The 23,882-nt window shown below is 46.9% G+C and overlaps 1 protein-coding gene across 3 annotated transcripts in view; it reads left to right on the forward strand.

Moving 5' to 3' along the window:
* LOC125434938 (C-type lectin-like) overlaps positions 1–23,882 on the forward strand; it is a 443,381-nt gene that overhangs the window by 406,094 nt on the left and 13,405 nt on the right. The window contains exons 1-6 of one of the 3 annotated variants that reach the window (XM_048500814.1): positions 1,318–1,364; positions 2,273–2,355; positions 3,041–3,135; positions 7,730–7,870; positions 15,072–15,186; positions 17,770–17,930. In XM_048500814.1, the coding sequence (XP_048356771.1) occupies positions 2,289–2,355; positions 3,041–3,135; positions 7,730–7,870; positions 15,072–15,186; positions 17,770–17,837 (486 nt within the window). In that variant the 5' untranslated portion in view covers positions 1,318–1,364; positions 2,273–2,288 and the 3' untranslated portion in view covers positions 17,838–17,930. Of the gene's footprint in view, positions 1–1,317; positions 1,365–2,272; positions 2,356–3,040; positions 3,136–7,729; positions 7,871–15,071; positions 15,187–17,769; positions 17,931–23,882 lie in introns of those variants that run through there. The other 2 variants (XM_048500811.1, XM_048500813.1) reach the window with 2 other exon arrangements.

Below are 23,882 nucleotides of genomic sequence, written 5' to 3' on the forward strand. Positions count from 1 at the left end.
ATCAAGCCGCATTTTTCTTCTAATATCTCTGCCGATATCCTTCTTGAGATGTGGGCTTAATTGTGAACTTCGACACAGTACCTCAAGCGCAGCACCATCTTCAGGCTTTATATAAGGGCATGACAATCTTTGCAGTTTTATTATCAACTCCTTTCCTAATTATCAAGTGGAGGAGAGGGGAAACAAACCCATTTCTCCATATTAGAGCTCACTGCTCTTAAATCCACACCACGCTGGCTGTCCAATTGTACTTTACAGACCAACAGGACATCCAGGGATTAAGCTTTCAATGGTCAGAGGTCACTTCATCAGATATATCTCGTGACCCTGGAGAACTGCTGCCTGTCCCAAGAGACAATATTGCTTAAAAGGTCCAGGGAACTCCGCCTGACCCACAAATAACTATACAAGGTGTCTAAAAGGGAACTTCCTTCTTGCCGCAGGATGTAGAGGGCTGATAGTGAAAGAGTTTAGGAAGCCATCCTGAAAGGGAGGTGGGAAAGGTCAGAGGGTCTGGCATGTCCGAAACACCAATGTAAGTAGCCCTAATGCTGGCATGAGAGGCAATAATGCAGGACTGGAACCAGTTATGCTGCTGCAGAGCAGCCGTGCAGCGAGTGCTAAGGGTATCTGCAGTGACGCCAGTGAGAGGGGCCAGAGTCTCTCAGGAGCAGAATTCCCTGCTCCTGGCCTGGTGACGGGATTGCCCCCTTTTCCCCACTGCAAAGCTGTGCCATAAAATCCAGTGGTTCAACCCATGGGCCACCATCAGGAGAGAGAATTAGAAATGCCCCCTTCATCAGAACAACCCTGGTCAGAGCTCCCAAACTCCCAGAGGGTGCCGAAGGACTGCCCAATGGGAAGAGCCTCCCCACTGCTGGCCCACCCCTCCCCATCTACCTATTGCCATGGGCCACATAAACTGATTGTTGCCCACTCTCTGTCCAGCCCTACCCTCCCTTGAGCCTGGCTAGTTCGGACGTGCCTCCCAGTGTCTGTAGCCACGTGATCATGGCGGCATCTCCCTGTCCATCACAACTGCAATTCTGATGCTTTTCTTGTGTTGATAAAGCGGCTCCAGCTCCCCCCTCACTCCTTTCCAACAATAATAACACCGGGCTAACACACAATCCTCTAAGATACACTATGTGTTTTCAAGGTAAATATTTATACTGTATTCTCCTCCTATAAAATACTTCCCTCAAAGATATACCAAATCTCATTATTTATTGACTGTAAATTTTCCAAAGAAATTGACCCACCCACAAATACAGCCTATAAGTGTCTCAACAAACGTTGTCATTTGCACAGGTGGGCGACCGAATCATCAGCTCGACAGGTTAGCCAGCTGGACAGAGAGAGAGGTGAGTGCCAGCCCTGCTCCCTCGCAAGAAGAAGCGGGAACATCAGGCTTCATGGGCAGGAGTCAGGGAGGAGGACACAAATCTGGTTCATCAGATTGAGGTCTGTCAGCTCATGAGGAGCTTCGAGCTGACTGGTCCCAAATAATGACTCTGTCTTCTGGGTGGGTGCGGATGGCCATAAGCTAAAAGCAGTCTGGGGTGTTTAGCCAAAGTGATAAGGAAGCCAGCAGGGAGGTTACTTTGCACCCCAAAATCCTCTGGTGAGATTTCTGGACATTCTAATGGTCAGCTGTCCATCCCCTCTGAAATCTTTGGGTAAGACCACATTGTTGCCATTTTTGTCCTTACTGAGTGGCTCCTCCAGCTGGAAGCGCTTGAGTTATATGTAGTCTCTTTTCTTCCCCGATAGACAAAGGGATTTCCTTTCATCACTACAAGTCAGGCTGTGGTGCTGAGAGGTTCTTTACAGGAGGGAAAGTGCTGGGAATAGATCCAAACTCTTCCTCTTCCTCTCCTCCTCCTCCTCTCCTCCTCCTCCTCCCCCTCCCCCTCCTCCTCCTCCTCCTCCTCCTCACTGTGAAACCTGCTGGGTGACCTTGGGCCAGTCACAGTCTTCTCCGAACTCTCTCAGCCCCACCGACCTCACAAGTTGTCTGTTGAGGGGAGAGGAAGGGGAAAGGAGCTTGGAAGCCAAGACTCAAGTAGAATACAAAAACCATCTCTTCTTCTGTTAGGTTGTCATTACAGGAGCCGTGTTCACAATGCTGTCTTCCATGCCAGGGTTGAAGGCCCTGCTTGTCTGCCTTGGATTTGCCACTGCAATTGGTGGTAGAGTCCCGTTGGTCCAGCTGCCACCTGAGTCGCTCTCAGCCTCCTCCCTTTTCATCCCCTGCTCTTGCTCTCCACAGGACTGGAAGAAAGAAGATGGGCCTCCTTCCCTGGGTCACCTTGGCCTTCTGTGGCTTCCTGGTCGCTGGTCCAGGCCCAAGAGTTAAGTTTCTTCAGAACCCCCCCAGACTCAACCCAGCAAATTTCACTTAGCATTTTTGCCTGTTTGTTCACAATATTTTGTAGTCATTCCCAGAGACCAGAACTTGGGTCTATGTCAGAATCCTTCCTTCCTTCTCAGGGGCAGACCCATAAGCAGGTGTGTAGGATCTCTCGGTCTCAGGAGGGTTCCAGAAAAACACATCTGATATAGAGTTCCTTTCCTTTGGATGCAGGCGATAAAGGGGAGCAGCTTCAAAAGCAGACCTCTAATCCAGGGGTCCCTGGAACTTTTTAGCCTTTGGGCACCTTCGCAATTCTGGGATGGGGTGGGCGGGCACAAATTCTCCACTGAAACAGCAGTATTCACATCTGCATAACCGATTGGCCAATCAGAAGCCCTGCCACCTTCCAAAAACCACCCAGTAAGTGCCAAGAAAAGTACTGGTGGGTGAGATGGTGCCCATTGGTACCATACTGGGTAGCGCCGCCCTGCTCTAGACACAACCAATGAAATGATTTTCTGGTTCTGGAAGAGAAACCACTGACTATGGGGATTCTTTGCCAACGTCCTGGTACTAAAGGTCCCTTCTCCCCCCACCTTGCCACATAGCCCATCCCTTTCTCCAGAGTCAGTCATTTCATCCATTCTCTCCCCCTATTTTTTTTTTGCCCTTTTCCTTGAGCAGGTGTGGAAGCAATTTCTTGCCCTGGAGGATGGATGTTCTACCAAGGCCACTGCTATGGATTTTTCCAAGACAAAATGACCTGGGCTGAAGCAGAGGTGAGAAGAGACGCACCTGGGCCACTCCCTGCCCATCCCACTGAGTCAGCAACCTGTTTTGGCTATCCTGCCTGACAACCAGCATTCATCAGAGACCCACTGTCTCCACTGGCGTAATGCCCATTGGGCAAGGTGGGCAGCTGCCCAGGGCATCACTTTGGGGGGGCATCAAAATGCTGGGTTCGTTTTTGGGTATTTTATTGGTTTTCCATTTTTTTGGTTCGTAGGGATGGGGGCACCCAAAGGTGTTCTCTATCCCCCATTGTTGATCCAATGGGAGCTAATAGGAGATGGGAGTTGTGCTCTTTGAGGGTATTCATAACTTTGGCCCACCTGAACCAAACTGCACCAAACCTGGGGGGGGGGTATCATTAGGGAAGCCTCCTGATGACACCCTGAAAGTTTTGAGATTGTGCCTTCAGAAATGTGCTCCCCTCAGCCTGCAACCCCCACTGACAGCAATGCAGAAAACTCAATGCAGAACAAAGATTCTTGGGCAAATTTTGGGATCAGTTCTTGCAAGGAGGGCATTCTTGGACGTGTACAGCACCAAAATTTCAGGGTATCATCTGGAGACTGTCATGATGGCACCCCCAAGGTTTGGTGCAGTTTGGTTCAGGGTTTGGTTCGCAGCCAGAATCTGAAAGTCCTCAGCCAAGCAGCTGATTCCAAGGAGTTTTAACCTAACTCCAGACAAAGGGTTTACAGGGCACACAATTTGGGGATTAGCTCCCATTGGAAACAATGCGGGATGGGAGTCCATAACTTTGGACTCCTTGAACCAAACCTCACCAAACTTGGGGGATAGCATAAGGACAGTCTCCTGATGATACGCTGAAATTTTAGTGCTGGTATGTCTAGAAATGCACCCCCTGCACGCACCAATGTCCTGGTGCAAAAAAATTTGGTCGTGGTGGAGTGGCCACCCATGGGGGGGGGGGGGCTCCAACTCAGGTTTTGCCCAGGGCTACAGTTTGCCTCGTTACACCCCTGACTGTCTCTAAACATGGAGTTTCTGTTTAATGATCAGGGCTCAAAACGTGGTAGCTACTCCTTATCAGGGTTATTTTTTTTTGTTCTGAATCCCCTTTTGAATTCACCCATGGGAGTTGAACCCCACGCAATGTGTGAGTGGTGTTTGGAATATGCTGCCACAGGAGTTATAATTCGATTATTAAGGGAGTAGAGGAAACAGTCCCCTCTGTCTACTTTCTCTGCCTAATTTTATTAACCTCTGCCACACTTCCCCGTGTCATTTTTTTTTAAAATGAAAAGCCCCAAACCCTTTAGCCTTTCACCTTGAATACGTGAACACACGTTGTTGCTGTGCCCAGTTTCCTGAATCAGACCCACTGCCAGAGTCCATCTAGTCCAGCTCTCTGCTACTCGCAGTGGCTGGCCAATTATTTACAGTGGATCACCAACCCTAAATTAAGAAGAGCTTTAACACTGGCCAGATTTAATCTAATGCCTTCTATGTTGCTCTATGGCAGATAGCAACAAATTGATAAACAGAGGAGGCTATGTCCATGCAATATGGGTCAGGGTGGAGACACCTTCGATCATACCCCTCTTTCATTGTGTAAGGTTTGCAAAAAATCAGAGAATGTCAGCAAATTCAAAATTTTATCCCATTTCTGTATAAATAATCTTAACTGATGCTCTTAAGATACCTATGCTTTTTTGAACGTTACTGGATCCCATTGAAAGTGTGAGAATGTAGCAAAACTTCTGCTAACAATAATAGACGATAAGTCTAGATGTAGACCATACCAATGTCTATGCATTAGGACTATAGCTAAAGTGGTAATTTCTAAGCTTCTGTCAGCATCCCATGACGCTTAAGCGAGTTGCTAACTTTAGCTTAAGCTGAACGTCCTATGGTTACAGAATGACCATGTATATTTTAGTATTTAGTATTTTGGTACCAGTGTCTCTATAATTGTGAGAGCAATAAATGGGCAAATTTTGTATGCTGATTTTGTATGTTTCTATTTTATGCCAATAAGGCTTGTGAAGTAGAAGTACTCTTGGTGGCCCACCAGGTTGCCTTTGGGAGCCTCACAGGCAGGAGGGTGAAAGCAATGGCCTTCTGCTGCTCCTTCTGAGGCACCTGGATGCTAAGGCCTTTGCAATCTCCAGATCAAGGAGGATCAAGATTGGTAGCCATAGATCGACTTCTCCTCCATAAATCTGTCCAAGCCCCTTTTAAAGCTATCCAGGTTAGTGGCCATCACCACCTCCTGTGGCAGCATATTCCAAACACTAATCATGTGTTGCGTGAAGAAATGTTTCCCTTTATTAGTCCCACTCTCACCCTCCCTCAAATTTTTCAATGGATGCCCCTGGTTCTAGTATTGTGAGAAAGAGGGAAAAAATTTCTCGGTCAACATTTTTCTACTCCATGCATAATTTTATAGACTTCACCCGGTCCCCCCCCAGTCAAGCCGTCTCCTTCTCTAAAACTAAAGAGTCCTAAAGCGCTGCAGCTACTCATAAGGAAGGTGCTCCCAGTCCCTCAGTCATCCCTGCTGCTGCCCTTCACACTTTTCACACTCTCTTCTCGGACATCCTTTTTTTTTGAGATGTATACCAGAAGGAACTGAACACAGTACCTCAAGCGCGGCTCGCACCACTGCTTTATATAAGGGCATGACAATCCTTGCAGTTTTATTATCAATTCGCTTTCCCACGATCCCCTGTGCCATAGAGTTTGCCTTTTCACAGCTGTTAGCTGCATTGAGTTGACATTCCCATGGAACTATCAACCAAGGACGCCTAAACTCCTTTCCTAGCCTGTCCAGACTGATAAAGCACTGACCCCGAAGCAGGGTATGTGAAGTTTGGATTTTTTGCCCCTATGTGCATCACTTTGCATTTTGCTACATTGAATTGCATTTGCCATTTCTTAGCCCACTCACCTAATTTATCAAGGTCCGCTTGGAGCTCTTCGCAATCCTTTGCGGTTCTCACCAACCTACATAATTTGGTATCATCTGCAAACTTGGCCACCACGCTACCCACCCCTACTTCCAGGTCATTTATGAATAGGTTAAAGAGCACTGGTCCCAAAACGGATCCTTGGGGGACACCACTCCTTACATCATTCCATTGTGAGAACTTCCCATTTATACTCACCCCTTGTTTCCTGTTCCTCAACCAGTTTTTAATCCATATCTTGTAAACTGCTTGGGCGACAGACTGAAAAACTAACATTTACAAAAATAAAAAGTTTAAAAGGATTTGTAGATGTTTGTCATGGGGCGAACTACAATTCCTGTCATACTCCCAGCCCAGCTGTCAAGTGCATGCTGGAACTTGCAGTCCTTGCGGCTTCCTTCCAGAGTACGTCAATGCGGGGTTGCAGGCTGGATGGGGGGCACATTTCTGAAGGCACAGTCTCAAAACTTTCAGGGCCCACGATCAGAGACTGTTCTGATGAAATTCTAGGTTTGGTGCAGTTTGGTTCAGGGGGGCCAAAGTTATGAACCATCAAAACTGTAGCCCCCCATCTCCTATTAGCTCCCATTGGAAACAATGGGGGATGGGGCACCCCCTTTTGGAGTCCATAACTTTGGACTTCTTGAACCAAACCTCACCAAATCTGGGGGGGTAGCATAAGGACAGTCTCCTAATGATACACTGAAATTGTGGTGCTGATGTGTCTAAAAATGCACTCCCTGCAGGCACTAATGTCCTGGTGAAAAAAAAAATTGAAATCGCAGGAGTGTGCCACCCATGGGGGGGGGGGCATCCAACTCAGGTTTTGCCCAGGGCTACAGTTTGCCTCATTATGCCCCTGCCCACTGGGTTCATCAAGATCGATGTCATCTGCTCAGACTTGGCAACATCTCTCCAAGGCAGAGAAAGAGATTTCCCATAACCCGCTGCCTGGAAGTTTTAACTGGCCATGCTGGGAATTGAACCTGGCATCTTCTGCATGCCAAGAAGAGGTTGTACCACTGAGTCACGCCCCTTTCTGCCCTCCCCAGCCTCTTCTCAAGAAAATGCTTCAATCTTCTGATCGTTTTCTGTACCTTTCCTAGTTCAATAATACAGTTTTTGAGATGGGGGGATCAGAACCCGGAAGGACCAGAGTCAGAGACTGGTATTTACTGGAGTGTGTATCAGTTCCAGATAGTGATGTTTATAACCAAGGGTCCCCACCATTTTTGAAATGTTGGACACCTTTGGAGCTCAGAAGCAGGGGCTGCTATAAAGTGGCTGCTACAGGGGGCACGACCAAGAGCGAAAACTGTAGTAAGTAGGTTCTACTCAGGTATTAGAAATTTTGAGCCAGAATGACAGGCCGTGTTTAGTTCCTTGATGAATTTGAACTCAGCACCTTCATGTTACAAATTGCCTTTGAAATGTTTTCTGCTTGTATATTTTGGTATAACAACTTTCAATTCTGCAGTGGTATGTCCAGGAAGATTAAAAATGGCCTCCTCCTGGTTTTGAATGTTGCATTCTCTTCAGTCAGATTTCTGTCATTCCTCCACAAAAGAGTGGGGGTCGTTGTAATTTGACCGTGCAGCCCCTGATGGCCCTAAAATGCCCCTCCCCTACCTGACCTTTCTTCTCCCTCCCTCAGATTGACTGCCAGAGCCAAGGCCCCAACGGGCACCTCGCTTCCATTTCTAGCAAAGCTGAAGGAGCTGTGTTGGCCAGACACATCAAGGCCTCTCAGCAAGACTGCCAGCATGTCTGGATCGGACTGCATGACCCCCAGAGGGTGAGTGTCCACTCTGCTGTTCGTGTTGACTTCTTAAATTCATACGACTGATTTCCCTCATAAATAGGGTTCCCAGATTCCTAGCAATAGTGGGAAATCACTACTGCCCGTCAACAACCAGCTAGTGGGGAGGAGGAACAAGTACATCAAAACAAGTACATCTTCAAGTACATCAAAAGCAGGAAGCCAGCTAGGGAAGTGGTAGGCCGGTTAGATGATGAAGGAACAAAAGGTGGGCTAAAAGATGACAGGGAGATTGCAGAGAAGCTGAATGAATTCTTTGCATCTGTCTTCACCCAAGAGGAGGTGAGGAAAATTCCTGCACCTGAACCAAGCTTCTGAGGAGGCGAATCCGAGGAACTAGCGAAGATAGTGGTAGACAAGGAAGAAATTCAGGCAGCCATTGATAAACTAAATGCTACCAAATCCCCTGGCCCAGATTGCATTCACCCAAGAGTTCTTAAAGAGCTCAAGCATGAAATTGCTGATGTTCTCACATTAATATGCAACTTATCCCTGAAATCTGCCTCCATCCCTGAAGACTGGAAGGATCTAGGGGGGACCCGGGAAGGATCTAGGGGGGACCCGGGAAATTACAGGCCAGTCAGTTTAACATCTGTTCCTGGTAAATTAGTAGAATCTATCATTAAAGATAAAATTATTAAACATGTAGAAAAGCAAGACCTGCTGAGGAAGAGTCAGCATGGCTTTTGCAGAGGCAAGTCCTGTCTTACAAACTTACTAAAGTTCTTTGAGGTGTAAACAGACATGTTGATAAGGGGGAACCAGTAGACATTGTCTACTTGGATTTCCAAAAGGCTTTTGACAAAGTTCCTCACCAGGGACTGTTGAGAAAACTCATCAATGAAGGAATAAGAGGGGAAGTCCTCCTATGGATTAAAAACTGGTTGAGAAACAGGAAACAAAGGGTGGGTATAAATGGGAAGTTCTCACAATGGAGAGATGTGAGGAGTGGTGTCCCCAAGGATCCGCTTTGGGACCAGTGCTCTTTAACCTATTCATAAAACGACCTGGAAGTAGGGGTGGGTAGTGTGGTGGCCAAGCTCTTGCCGACGATGATACCAAAATTATGTAGCCAAGGGTGGTGAGAACCACAAAGGATTGGCTAAGAGCTCCAAGCGGACCTTGATAAATTAGGTGAGTAATAAGAAATGGCAATCGCAGTTCTGTGTAGCAAAATGTAAAAGAGTGATGCAATATAGGGCAAAAAAATCCAAACTTCACATACACGCCATGGTGGGTCAGATGCTATCAGTCACAGACCAGGAAAGGGATTTGGGCTGCCTTTAGTTGATAGTTCCATAGGAATGTCAACTCCAATGCATGGTAGCTGTGAAAAAGGTAAAGAGCGCTCTCTACTGGGGATAATTAGGAAAGGAGTTGATAATAAAACTGCAAGGAGTTGTCATGCCCTTTATAAAGCTGTGGTATGCAAATCGCACTTTGGACTACTGTGGGTTCAGTTCTTGGTCGCCACATTCAAAAAAAAGGATATCTATGAGAGAGATAGAAAAAAGTGCAGAAGAAGGCAACGCGAGGATGATTGAAGGATTGAGCACCTTCCCATGAGGAGGCTGCAGCGTTTGGGACTCCTTTAGCTCTGGGAGAGGAGACGCCTGAGGGGGATAGGATTGAAGTCTATAAAATTCATGCATGGGCAGAAAATGCTGACAGAGATAGAATTTTCTCTCTTTTCTCACAATACTACTAGAACCAGAGGGCATTCATTAAAAATGCCAGGGGGGAAGAATTAGGATCCAACAAAAGGAAACACTTCTTCACACAACGTGTGATTGGTGCTCTTGGAATATGTTGCCACAGGAGGTGCAGTGATGGCCACTCAACCTGGATAGCTTTTTAAAAGGGGCTTGGATGATTATAGAGGAGAAGTCGATCTATGGCTACCAATCTTGATCCTCCTTGATCTGAGTTTGAAAATGCCTTAGCAGACCAGGTGCTCAGCAGCAGCAGCAGCAGCAGAAGGCCATTGCTTTCACATCCTGCATGTGAGCTCCCAAAGGCACCTGGTGGGCCACTGCAAGTAGCAGAGTGCTGGACTAGATGGACTCTGGTCTGATCCAGCAGGCTAGTTCTTATGTTCTTATATTCTTAACAAGGCGGGCCAAAAGAGTAGTGGGGGTGGAGAGATCAGGGTGTATGAGGGTGCTAGCTCTATCACTCTCCCTGAAACACTATGCAAATGACAGGGGATGAGGGTTAGTGCTAGAGCATCCCCACCCCCCCATTGCAATGCAGACGATCTGGCTTCAGGCATGGAAGCAAGATCATCACCACCCTCCAAGATCTCTCACGAGCAGCAGGAAGAGACCTGGGAACCCTACCCATAAAATGTTTTCAAATCAACAAAATCAGTCTAGCCAATTAACTGGTCAAGAAACTGGCCTAATGGAGATAAACGGCAGCAAATTCGAGGAGGAACTTTCATAAGAATGTCAGAACAGTTTTTCTGGATCAGACCAAGGCCAATCAATCCCATCAGCCCACAAACCAGACAACGGGAGCAGCGTTATCCCGCCTGTCTGTTCCACAGCACCTGGTGTCAGAGGCGTAGCTAGGGAAAATGGAGCCCGGTGCAAAATCTGATTTTCGCGCCCCCCCCCCCCCCCCGGTGTGGACGGCCTCCCCACGACCAAAGGCTGTCCTCCCCCAGTACGACCAAAGAACAATTTTTTGCACCATGTCATCTCAAAGTCACAATCACATTATAGAACATGCCCCAACTCACAAATCTGGGCTCCCTAGTTGAAGCAACGTTGAAAGTGATGCTGTCTGGGGGGAGGGGGAATCCACCCTGAAACAGCATCACTTTTAATGTTGTTTAGACAAGAGAGCCCAGATTCTCCTTTTAAATCTACCTTAAAGGGAGAATCTGGGCTCCTTAGTCTAAACTGTGGCTGGCAACTTCAGAGGTGTATCACAGAGGTGTATCTTATTACATACTTCTGTGATACACCTCTGAAGATGCCAGCCACAGATGCAGCTGAAACATTAGGAACAAGATCTACCAGACCACGGACACAAAGCCGGAAAACCCACAAAAACCAGTTGAATCTATCTGTGAAAGCCTTCGACAATACTTTCAATTTTTTTTTTAATTTAGGGAGCCCAGATTCTCCCTTTAAATCCACTCAGAAGGGACCAGAAGGGACCAGAATCTGGGAAGAATTTGAGGGTGCCTGTCAGAGGAGCAATGTTTAAGTTAGCAGTACCAAAATTTCAGGCTACTTTCAGGGGACTATCCTGATGATGCCACCCAGGTTTAGTGAAATTTGGTTCAGGGAGTCCAAAGTTATGGACCCTCAAAGGGAAGTCCCATCTACTATTAGCCTCCCATTGGAAACAATGGTGGATGGGGGCACCCCCTTTGAGGGTCCATAACTTTGGTTGATATCATCAGGAGTGTCACCTAATGATAACCTGAAATTTTGGTGTCACTAGTCTAAAAACTGCACCCTCTGCCAGCCGACAAAGGAAAAACAGTAAAATATTTTAAATACATTTTTTATTTTTGGCGCCCCCTTCAGGTGTGTACCAGGTGCAACCTGCACCCACCCCTGGCCCCTGGTGGCTACGCCACTGCCTGGTGTGAAAGGCAGGCTCCTCCAATACTGGAGGGAAGGGGAACGCATCATGATTAGTATCCATTTCCTCCAGGAATTCCAATCGCTCTCCTGGGTGGGACAGGCAGGCAGGCCTCCTCCTCCAAACTCAGCATCTAGGAAGGAATGTATGGCCAGATGTGCTCTCTCTCTCTCTTCTGAAGACAAAACCCAATTGCCTTATAGCAGCGATGGCGAACCACCTTCTTCTTCTTCTTCTTCTTCTTCTTCTTCTTCTTCTTCTTCTTCTTCTTCTTCTTCTTCTTCTTCTTCTTCTTTCTTTTCTTCTTCTTGTACTTCTTCTTCTTCTTCTTCTTCTTCTTCTTCTTCTTCCCACTTAAGAACATAAGAATAAAGTTAAAGCTGGATCAGACTAAAGTTCATTCCAGTTCAGTTCTGTCGCTACACTCGCAGTGGCTCACCACTGCCTTTAGATTAGCTTACATGTAGGAGGTGAACGCAATGGCTCTCTGTGAGTTTATTTGCTCCCGATCACCTGGTCTTCCAGTTAAGGCTTTTGCAATCTCAGATCAAGAGGATCAAGATTGAGGTAGCCATAAATCGACTTCTCCTCCATAAACTCAGTCCAAGTTTTTTAAAGCTATTCAGGTTAGTATGGCCATCACCACCTCCTGTGGCAGCATATTTCAACATTCCAATCACACGCGTTATGTTGAAGAAGCAGCTTCCTTTGCTTTTATTAGAGATCCTAATTCTTCCCCAGCATTTTTTCAATGAATGCCCTCCCTGGTTCTCCCTGAAATATCTAAAGAAGGAGAGAAAGAGAGGGTTCTTTCTTTCGTCAATACTTTTCTACCCCATGCATAATTTTAGTAGGACTTCAATCATATCCCCCTCAGCGCCTCCTCTCCAAATCTAAGAGGAGTCCCAAACGCTTCGCAGCCCTCTCCCTCATAGGAAGGCTGTGCTCCAGTCCCTCAATCATCCTTGTTGTTCTTTCTCTGCACTCCTTTTTTCTATCTCCTCAATATCCTTTTGGAGAATGCATGCCACTCAGGAACTGGACACAGTACTCCAAGCAAGCCCGCGACCATTTCACTGCTTTATATATGGGCACATAAGAGGCATGACCGTCTCTTTTGCAGTTTTATTATCAATTCCTTTTCTAATGATCCCCAGCATAGAGTTTGCCTTTTTCACAGCTGCCATGCATTCTTCTTCTCCTTCTTCTTCTCCTTCTTCTTCTTCTTCTTCTCCTTCTTTCTTCTTCTTCTTCTTCTTCTTCTTCTTCTTCTTCTCCTTCTTCTTCTTCTTCTTCTTCTTCTTCTTCTTCTTCTTCTTCTTCTTCTTCTTCTTCTTCTTCTTCTTCTTCTTCTTCTTGTTTGTTTGTTTGTTTGTTTGTTTGTTTGTTTGTTTGTTTGTTTGTTTGTTTGTTTAACATACCACCCCATCCCCGGAGGGCTCTGGACGGTGCACAACATACAATAGTATATATAAAATCAGCATGAATATAATTTCCAAAAATACACTTAAAACAGTAATTGTTTCCAGAAAAGGCGTCTCATGAAACCTTACTTAAACTAAAACTTAAACTTAACCCTCCTAAAAAGGAGGAGGCGGGGAGGCAATGGGTCCTGATGACATTGAAGACCCAGGAAGTAATGGGGGGGGCACACTCAGCGGCTGGTCTCTCCAAAGGCCCGTGGTGGAGCAAGGGGAAACTGCATCGGGAGCATGCGTGTGCCTTGTGTCCCTGCCACACCCTGTCTGCCCCTGCCCTGCCTTGGAATGCCCTGAAACACCCCCGCCACACCCCTGGAATGCCCTCACCATGCCCCTGCAGGGGCATGCACCCAGTGCATTGCGCACCCCTTGTTCCCTTGGTGCTACGCCACTGCAGAGTGCCCAAACTGGGGCAACAGCGCACGTGCCCACAAAAAGGGCTCTGAGTGCCACCTCTGGCACACGTGCCATAGGTCCGCCACCACTGCCTTAGAGGAAATGTCTCTGGCATCACATCCCCAAAGAGTTCCTTCCCAAATTCCACCCTCCCTAGACTCCAGGAATTTCTCAAGCCAAGTTGGCAACTGTGTGTTAGGACTGCAGGACTTGCCTTCAGAACATGCCCAATTTGGACTAAGGCAGCTGTCTGAGGCGATTGAAGTAATGTGGTGCATTTAAAGAGTGGGCAGTATTGATCAGCAGCTGTCTCCTGGCAAAGCTGACCCGCCCTTTCTCTTCAAAGCAGAGTGTGGAATTAGGGATAAGCAAGAAACTGGGGGTGACAAGTTCTCTCAGATTGCCTTCAAGTCATGTCATGTCTGTGTATGTTTATACCCTCCCTTTTGCATCCTAAGCCAGGCTCAGGGTGACTTGCACACAAGGTTAAAGCCTTAAAACAGTTCCAGTACTACAAGGTAGACCACAAACTGAACATGAGTCTGCAGCGTGATGCGGCAGCCAATGTGATTCTGGACTACACCACTAGCAATAGAGTGTCTAGATCAAGAGACATAACTGTACCCCTCTATTCTGCATTGGTTAGACCTCACCTGAAATTCTGTGTCCAGTTCTGGGCATCACAATTCAAGATGGATATGTATAAGCTGGAACAAGTCCAGAGGAGGGTGACCAAAATGGTAAACGGGCTGGATTCCATGCCATGCAAGGAGAAACGTAGGGAGCTGGGTATTCATAGTCAGGCGAAGAGAAGGTCAAGAGGTGACATGATAGCCCTGTTTAAATATTTGAAGGGATGTCATGTCGAAGAGGGAGCAAGCTTGTTTTCTGCTGCCACAGAGACTCAGACAAGAAGTAATGGATTCAAGGTGCAGGAAAAGAGATTCCACCTAAACATTAGGAAGAACTTGCTGACAGTCAGGGCTGTTCGACAGGGGAATTCGCTGCTGGAGTTTCCTGCTTTGGAGTCTGCTGGAGTTTCCTGCTTTGGGGTTTGTAAAACTGAGGCTGGGTGGCCATAGGTCAGGAGTGCTTTAATTATGTGTTCCTGCCTGGCAGAGGGCTGGACTGGATGGCCCTTGGGGCCTCTTCCAACTCTCAGATTCTATTATTCTAGAAAATGTTACACTGAGCTGTTACCGTGTTGGCAGAATTGTTAACCAGCCTCATCTCACTGGGCAAGACTACCCCCTTCCTACCAGGGGTGCTGACTGGAATTTCCTGGGGGGGGGTTACTATAGTTTGAGGCCCCTTGTTTTGTGCTGCTTTTAATACCTTGTTTTATTTTCATGCTTTTAAGTCTTTGTGGTGAGTTTCCACCTAAACATTAGGAAGAACTCCCTGACTATCAGGGCTGTTGGACAGTGGAATGCACTGCCTCGGAGTGTGGTGGAGTCTCCTTCTTTGGAGGTTTTTAAGCAGAGGCTGGATGGCCATCTGTCGGGAGTGCTCTGATTGTGTGTTCCTGCATGGCAGGAGAATTGGACTTGATAGCCCTTCGGGTCTCTTCCAACTCTATGATTCTATGATTCTACCTTGGACAAATCTCTGGAAAGGCAGCCGGCACATTTCCTATGTAAATGTACCCCTCATTGTTTGTGCTTCTGCCCCTAACCAGAACTTCTTTCTTGTCAATGCAGAACCGACGCTGGAGATGGTCTGATAGATCTATAGTCAACTACAGGTCTTGGGGTCTTGATCAACCTGACAATTTTGGAAATAATGAATACTGCGGACACATTTTGTGTGACAAAGGTGAGCCTTTTCATCATCAGGTGAGACATCTCAAGTCTGTGGGTCTTCCAGAGATACAATTACACTCACTGAATGAGTGGCAATATAGTAGTAGTAGTAGTAGTAGTAGTAGTAGAAGAAGAAGAAGAAGAAGAAGAAGAAGAAGAAGAAGAAGAAGAAGAAGAAGAAGAAGAAGAAGAAGAAGAAGAAGAAGAAGAAGAAGAAGAAGAAGAAGAAGAAGAAGAAGAAGAAGAAGAAGAAGAAGAGGAAGAGGAAGAGGAAGAGGAAGAAGAAGAAGAAGAGGAGGAGGAGGAGGAGGAGGAGGAGGAGGAGGAGGAGGATGGGTTTATACCCTGCCTTTCTGTTCTATAAGGAGATTCAAGGTGGCTAAGAAACCCCCTTCCGCTCCCCTCAATAGACACCTTGTGAGTGGGGGGGCGGGGGCTGAGAGTGTTCTGAATGAACTGTGACTAGCCCAAGGTCACCCAGCAGAAATGTAGGAGCAAGGAACCAAACCCAGCTCACCAGATAAGAGTCCGCTGCTGGTGTGGAGAAGGGGGGAATCAAACCCGGTTCTCCACCTACTCTTAACCACGGCACCACACTGGCTCTCAAGCTTTCGAAATGGGCTCAGCGTGCAGAAGATCGAAGGTCCCAGGCAGTAGTCACCTCCGGAACTGGTTACTGTGCCTCGTTCTATGCAGGGCTGCCCTTGATCCTGACCCGGAAGCTCCAGCTGGTCCAAAATGTGGCCACACAGGTCCTTATCAGGTCGCCATGGGGAGTCCATATGTGGCTAATGCTCTGTGAGCTGCACTGGATCCAGGTGGAACACCGTATCCGTTTCATCAAGGTTCTAGGTTTAACATTGAAAGCCCTGAACATTCTGGGGCCCCCAGCTGGGTCATATTATCCATAAGCTGACGTGAAAGGCCCTGCCCTTGATCCGCAGATAGTCTAAATCTGAATATGGCAGCTTCATGGGTTTGGGGCTGGGCTGCGTGTAACGGATTAGGCTCTTATTGGGTTCATTTGCAAAGGTGCAGTTAGCCACAGCAAAACACCACAGGAACAGCCTGATTGGCTGGGCTGTAATGCTATAGCTGCCAGTGACAGATAGGGTGCGAGGTTTGTTATAAAAAGCAGGAAGAAGCCCGTGAGGAGCAGTTGGGGAATTGAGAGTTGGTGAACTCACTCGGAGTCTGGAAAGCAGCCTGAGAGATTGTGTGACACACAAACCCTGCCATTTCCCTCAGAGTCAGCCTGGAGACCGTGTCTAGAGGCAGTGAGGCCTCCAGGGTTCATTGGTCCATGCCTGCGTAGCTACGCATTGGTGGGAAGTAATTTTTAAAAATAGACGCTTCTCTGTGGCCGTTTCCGCATGGCCAAAACAAAGCAGGGTGCAGCTGGGGTACATGAGTCCAAAGCAGGCCTGGGCTGCTTACATGCCTCAGTGCGGGCGGCCCCGCAGCTAACGCGGGTGACCAACACACCTTGGCACGGAGGCATGTCTTTTTTCCCCATTACCTCCCACCGATGCACAGCAAAGCAGTCGGGCACACTTGAACCCCCAGAAGTGCCTGGGTGACTCCGCAGATGGGAGCCGGGAGGCAACCCCCCCCCCAAATAAAGCACAGCTGCATGAAGCGCCTCTTTCCAGGCTCAGCCGTGGTTGTGAGGCGCATTAAAACAAAAGAATGGCACAAATCGCGATTCTTGAAAAACCCGGGTAGGGAGGGAAGATGCGGAGCAGACTCATGTTAGGAGGGGGAACCAGGCGCAATTCCCCCCCCCCAACCCCGGTTTTATCCCACCCTTAACCCATGTTTATTGGCCCGTTCGGAAAGGGCCTGTCCGAAGACATGACATCAGCCCGGATTGTTTCCGTGGGCTCCAATTGCTGCCTGCTCAGATGCATGTGGATGCGGAAACAGGAAAACGGGTTCCTTTATCCCAACTGCAACCCGTTGCACAGTTGCTGTGCGGAAGGGGCCGGAACAGGCAATGCTGGCCTTGCTGATTCCATGTGAGGTGGCTTCATGTGCGCAGGCTGTGGTTGAAGAGGTAAAATCAAGATGATCTGCCACATGCCAGGGGTCCCAATCCCATTTCCAGATTGGCCAGCCCTTCTAAAATCCCTTGCAAGCTTAGCAATTGCAGGAACACCAGTAGAGGAATAATTCAGCCCATGCCTAGTACTCCCCTAAGAACTTCTGTTTCTGATCTCTCTGCAAGGCAGGCTGTGCAGAATCTGCTGTGGGTCTCAGGGGAGATGCACACATTTAGTCTCTGTAACAGCAGGATGGGTTGGCCTTTGACACGGCCAATCCTCCCCCCCCCCCCGACATCTTCTTTCACCACCAAGTCAAAGCTAACTTATGGCAGTGCTGCAGGGTTTTCAAGGCAGGAGATATTCAGAGGTGGTTTTTCTATTGCCTGCCTCCCCGTAACAGCCCAGGACTTCTTCAGTAATCTCCCATCCAAATACTGATCAGGACCGACCCTTCTTAGCTCCTGAGATCTGATAATATCCGGCTAGCCACATCACTGATCCTACAGCACAGGAAGAAACGTTCCACATCCTGTTTCTCTTTTTCCTTCCAGATTATCTTGAGTGGAACGATTGGGATTGCAAAATCGAGAACCCATACATCTGCAAGTTTGCACTTTAGTGCAGGCAGTTCCTTCTCCAACATTCCAGAAACAACTATGAGGAACCCATCCTTTAAGACTGGAGAGCCTTCACAGCAGCCACCCTTCCTTCCTTCCTTCCTTCCTTCCTTCCTTCCTTCCTTCCTTCCTTCCTTCCTTCCTTCCTTCCTTCCTTCCTTCCTTCATTCCTTCTTCCTTCGGACGCTCTTCCTTCGCACATTCTTCCTTCATTCCTTCTTCCTTCCTTCCTTCCTTCCTTGCTTCCTTCCTTCCTTCCTTCCTTCCTTCCTTCCTTCCTTCCTTCCTTCCTTCCTTCCTTCCTTCCTTCCTTCCTTCCTTCCTTCCTTCCTTCCTTCCTTCCTTCCTTCCTTCCTTCCTTCCTTATCCTATATTATAAAGTGTCCTCCTTGAAGATCACCTATATGTTAACTTGCTTATGAATCTTGACTGTGGAACAGGATAACAACAATAAACTCTGTCTTTGGCTGTTTGCATACAGAATATGATTGTAATAATTACTGTCCAATGTAGTGCCTAGATGAACACAAGAAGTCTGGTTAGTTCTAGCCTAGGGGTCCTTATCGTGGTGCCCATGGGCACCGTGGCACCTGCTGACCCTTTTCCTGGTAGCTAGCAAGGTTTTTTAGAAAGTAAATGAGGCAAAGTGGGGCTTTCGCCCACAAAGCTTCTGATTGGCTGTGAGGACTTTTGAAAGTGTTGCTTAATGATAGTAGCTGCCACTGCAGCACATCATACGCTCTGTGATAAGCTCAAAGATTTTGGGGACTCCTGGTTGGAATTACACTTGAGGAATAACAATTTACACAAATAAAGCTGTAACGATGGCTCCTGAGACAGTTCTCAGACCTCAAGGAGCAGCAGCGGTGTAGGAGGTTAAGAGCTCGTGTATCTAATCTGGAGGAACCGGGTTTGATTCCCAGCTCTGCCGCCTGAGCTGCAGAGGCTTATCTGGGGAATTCAGATTAGTCTGTGCACTCCCACACACGCCAGCTGGGTGACCTTGGGCTAGTCACAGCTTCTTGGAGCTCTCTCAGCCCCACCTACCTCACAGGGTGTTTGTTGTGAGGGGGGGGAGGGCAAGGAGATTGTCAGCCCCTTTGAGTCTCCTACAGGAGAGAAAGGGGGGATATAAATCCAAAACTCTTCTTTTTCTTCTTCACCCACTCCACTCGTAACTCGCATATCGACCGGGCAAAGGTGTGCTTGCGTTGTGCTGTAGAAATGATATTCCTGGACATCCTAAGTGGGCACGTTCAGCATTCTTGGCAAGGGAAAGATGCCCCCAAAGTCCAAAACAAACGAATCTGACCACCTAAAGACACATCAGAAGGAAGCTAAAAGGGACAATGAAGAGAGTCAAATCTTATATTATCGTCCCACTGACCAAAGTGCACAAGAGGATTCTGAGATGGAAAAAGAAATCAGAGAGGCCAACAAAAGCAAAAATGTCGTGGTAATGGCCGATTTTAACTATCCCCATATAAACTGGAAAAATGCATGTTCAGGTCATAGTAAGGAGAGAGCATTCCTGGATATGCTAAATGACTGTGGCTTAGAGCAGGTGGTTGTGGAACCAACCAAGGGAGAGGTGATCCTAGATCTAATTCTATGTGGGACCCAGGACCTGGTGCGGGAAGTCAGTGTTGTTGAGCCGATAGGGAACAGCGACCACAATGCTGTCAGATTCAGTATCTCTACATGCGAACAAGTGACAACTACTAATGTGGTTACATTCGCCTTCAGAAAGGGAAATTTCTCAAAGATGAGGGGGATAGTGCGCAGGAAGCTGAAAGGGAAAATCAAGAGAGTCAAAACTGTCCAAGATGCTTGGAGGTTATTTAAAAACACAGTCTTAAAAGCTCAGCTGGAATGTGTTCCGCAGCGCCCAGTCCAAAATGATGCGGCTGGCCTCCACGCGGGCCAGGGCCTTTACGGCTCTGGCTCCAGCCTGGGGGAACGCTCTTCCTCAAGCTGTCCGGGCCCTGCGGGACCTTGGTGAGTTCTTCAGGGCCTGTAAGACGGAGCTGTTCCGCCAGGCCTTTGGAGGTACTGGCCGCTGATGTGGTGCCCCCTCCTGGTTTGGTCCTCGTCTGACCCCGACATCTGGGGCATCTGTCAGCTAACGGGGCCACCATGCCTCCCTCTGGGGGGGAGGGGAGGGAATTTTTAAAATTAGGATGCTGGACCCACTCATATCCTTATTTTTTTTGATAACTATTATTTAACTGTTGCTGCTTTTAATGTTTTAATAACTCTGTATTGTTGTTTTTATCTGTTGTACACCGCCCAGAGCCCTCCGGGGATGGGGCGGTCTAAAAGCCTCAAAAATAAATAAATGAATGAGAGAAAGAAAGAAAGAAAGAAAGAAAGAAAGAAAGAAAGAAAGAAAGAAAGAAAGAAAGAAAGAAAGAAAGAAAGAAAGAAAGAAAGAAAGAAAGAAAGAAAGAAAGAAAGAAAGAAAGAAAGAAAGAAAGAAAGAAAGAAAGCCACCATAGTTAACAAGGGAGGTTGAAGAAATTATCAGAAAAAAGAAAATGTCTTTTAGAAAATGGAAATCCAACTTGACTGATGAGGAATACCAGAGGGAACACAAGTGGTGGCAAAAGAGAAGCAAGTTAGCTGTAAGGGAGGCAAAAAAGGATTATGAGGAACGCATGGCTGCGAACACAAGACCAGCAACAAACAGTTCTTCAAATGCACCAAAAGTAGGAAGCCAGCTAGGGAAGTGGTAGGCCCAGTAGATGACAAAGGAATAAAAGGTGTGCTAAAAGATGACAGGGAGATTGCAGAGAAGCTGAATGAATTCTTTGCACCTGTCTTCACCCAAGAGGAGGTGAGGAAAATTCCTACACCTGAACCAAGCTTCTTAGGAGGCGAATCTGAGGAACTAGTGAAGATAGTGGTAGACAAGGAAGAAATTCAGGCAGCCATTGATAAACTAAATGCTACCAAATCCCCTGGCCCAGATTGCATTCACCCAAGAGTTCTTAAAGAGCTCAAGCATGAAATTGCTGATCTTCTCACTTTAATATGCAACTTACTCCCTAAGAGAAATCAGGCTCCATCCCACGAAGACTGGAAGATGGCCAATGTCAAGCACCAATCTTTTCAGAAAGGGTCTAGGGGGGACCCAGGAAAGTACAGGCCAGTCAGTCTGACATCTGTTCCTGGTAAATTAGTAGAATCTATCATTAAAGATAAAATTATAAAACATGTAGAAAAGCAAGACCTGCTGAGAAAGAGTCAGCATGGCTTTTGCAGAGGCAAATCCTGTCTTACAAACTTCTGCTAGAGTTCTTTGAGGGTGTAAACAGACATGTGGATGAGGGGAACCAGTGGACATTGTCTACTTTGGATTTCCAAAGTTGTTTTTTTGACAAAGTTCCTCACCAGAGACTGTTGGAGAAAACTCAGCAACCAAAGGAATAAGAGGGGAAGTCCTCCTATGGATTAAAAACTGGTTGAGAAACAGGAAGCAAAGGATGGGTGTAAATGGGAAATTCTCACAATGGAGAGATGTGGGGAGTGGTGTCCCCCAAAGATCCGTTTTGAGACCAGTGCTCTTTAACCTATTCATAAATGACCTGGAAGTAGGGGTGGGTAGTGTGGTGGCCAAGTTTGCAGATGATACCAAATTATGTAGGATGGTGAGAACCGCAAAGGATTGCGAAGAGCTCCAAGCGGACCTTGATAAATTAGGTGAGTGGGCTAAGAAATGGCAAATGCCGTTCAATGCAGCAAAATGCAAAGTGATGCACATAGGGGCAAAAAATCCAAACTTCACATACACGCTACAGGGGTCAGTGCTATCAGTCACAGACCAGGAAAGGGATTTGGCCATCTTAGTTGATAGTTCCATGGGAATGTCAACTCAATGCATGGCAGTTGTGGAAAAAGGAAAACTCTATGCTGGGGATCATTAGGAAAGGAGTTGATAATAAAACTGCAAAGATTGTCATGCCCTCATATAAAGCTGTGGTGCGACAGCCCTTAGAGTACTGTGTTCAGTTCTGGTCGCCACATCTCAAGAAAGATATCGAAGAGACGGAAAAAGTGCAGAGAAGGGCAACAAGGATGATTGAAGGATTGGAGCACCTTCCTTATGAGGAGAGGCTGCAGCGTTTGGGACTCTTTAGTTTGGAGAGGAGACGTCTGAGGGGGGATATGACTGAAGTCTATAAAATTATGCATGGGGTAGAAAATGTTGACAGAGAGACATTTTTCTCTCTTTGTCACAATACTAGAACCAGGGGGCATTCATTGAAAATGCTGGGGGGAAGAATTAGGACTAATAAAAGGAAACATTTTTTTCACACAACGTGTGATTGGTGTTTGGAATATGCTGCCACAGGAGGTGGTGATGGCCACTAACCTGGATAGCTGTAAAAAGGGGCTTGGACAGATTTATGGAGGAGAAGTCGATCTATGGCTACCAATCTTGATCCTCCTTGATCTGAGATTGCAAATGCCTTAACAGTCCAGGTGCTTGGGAGCAGCAGCAGCAGCAGAAGGCCGTTGCTTTCACCTCCTGCACGTGAGCTCCCAAAGTGGTGGGCCACTGCGAGTAGCAGAGTGCTGGACTAGATGGACTCTGGTCTGATCCAGCAGGCTCTATGTTCTTATGATCCTTAAATACCAGGCTGGTTAGAAGATTTCTTTGTAAATCAAATTTGGGATTTAGATCACTTAAAAATGTAACTGATTTAAGTACAAGTTACCCACCTTTGATGCTCATTTTTGCACATGGATGACAAGTAAAGGTTGGGTCCCTCCTCTTTCTCCTCAAGTCTGTCCATTATTGTTCATCCTGTTTTCATGGATGGGGACAATTTAACCTTGAATTGTCAGGAGGTTCTTGCATGGTAGCCCCTAGACATGGAATCCATGCTAGGTCTTGGAAACCTCTTCTCACCTCTAACATGAAGTCTCCGATGCCCTGGAGCAACCACAGGTATACAAAGCTGATGGTGTCCTGAGGGCCTAATCCTGCTTCTGGGCTGGGGGCCTTGGGGATGGTCCTGGATTGGAAGCCCCCAGGGAGTGAGGAGCCCAGAGCTGGAAGCTCAGAGGATTGGGATGGTTTGTTTTGGGATCATCATGTTTTCTCAAAGAGTTCTCCTAAAAGCAAAACCTGGACATGTATCACAGCCAGGAATGGACTCTAGAATTGTCAAGTGCTTATTAGTGATTTTTTTGAAAATGTCCATAGCTGAAGGTGTGTAATTGAGAACACAAACAAAAGTATTATTACTCTGCAGGAAGTCTAGAATGTGGAGCTCTATGTGCTGCCTTTTTGATGACTGGATCTCAGTAGTAATGGTCCATGCAAACTGCGGGCAGCTTGAATATAATGTATAATGACAGAAGTATTTCTTAAAGATGCCAAAAGGAAGATTCAGTGCAAGATGCACTTCAGAAAGTATATAGACATTTAAGCAGAACGGGACACTTGAAATGCCCTGGTTGCTTGGTCTGTGAGCTCACTATGCAATTATCAGTATTTGAATATCCCGGAAGAGACTTCCAATACACACTCAGACCTTACAGTAATTGTAATACCAAAAAAGTGACGGAGTAGGCGGCTTATCAGCGGAAAGGTGCGTTACCAGAGCAAGATAAGCGCAGCTGTAGACGGCTTGGCACGGCACAAGAACAACTCCACACCACACAGCAGTTTCACTTCAAAGAAGGTTTTTACTTGTTGGTGCAGGTTATATACAGTGAAACAAATGAACAATCCGGCAGCATGCCTCGCAGCAACTAAGAAACCCTAACGGACACTGTACAATGAATGTGCTCTGTCTATATACTATCACTGACCAATCACTGTGAAGGTCACTGTACTGGATCAAACCGGTTTGGTTCAGTTGCATCAGGTTTTACCAACTGACTTTGGATGACAGGTGCTGTCATTTAGATTACCATGATCTGTGCACAAGATGCCCACCATATTCATTTTTCTTTCCTGACAAAAAGTAATTTACCTAGTTCAGTGTCCGCATAGATATCTGCACAAAGGTGCCAGTAGACACAGAGGTCATGTC

The sequence above is a fragment of the Sphaerodactylus townsendi genome, linkage group LG06, assembly GCF_021028975.2.
Source record: "Sphaerodactylus townsendi isolate TG3544 linkage group LG06, MPM_Stown_v2.3, whole genome shotgun sequence".
Taxonomy (NCBI): domain Eukaryota; kingdom Metazoa; phylum Chordata; class Lepidosauria; order Squamata; family Sphaerodactylidae; genus Sphaerodactylus; species Sphaerodactylus townsendi.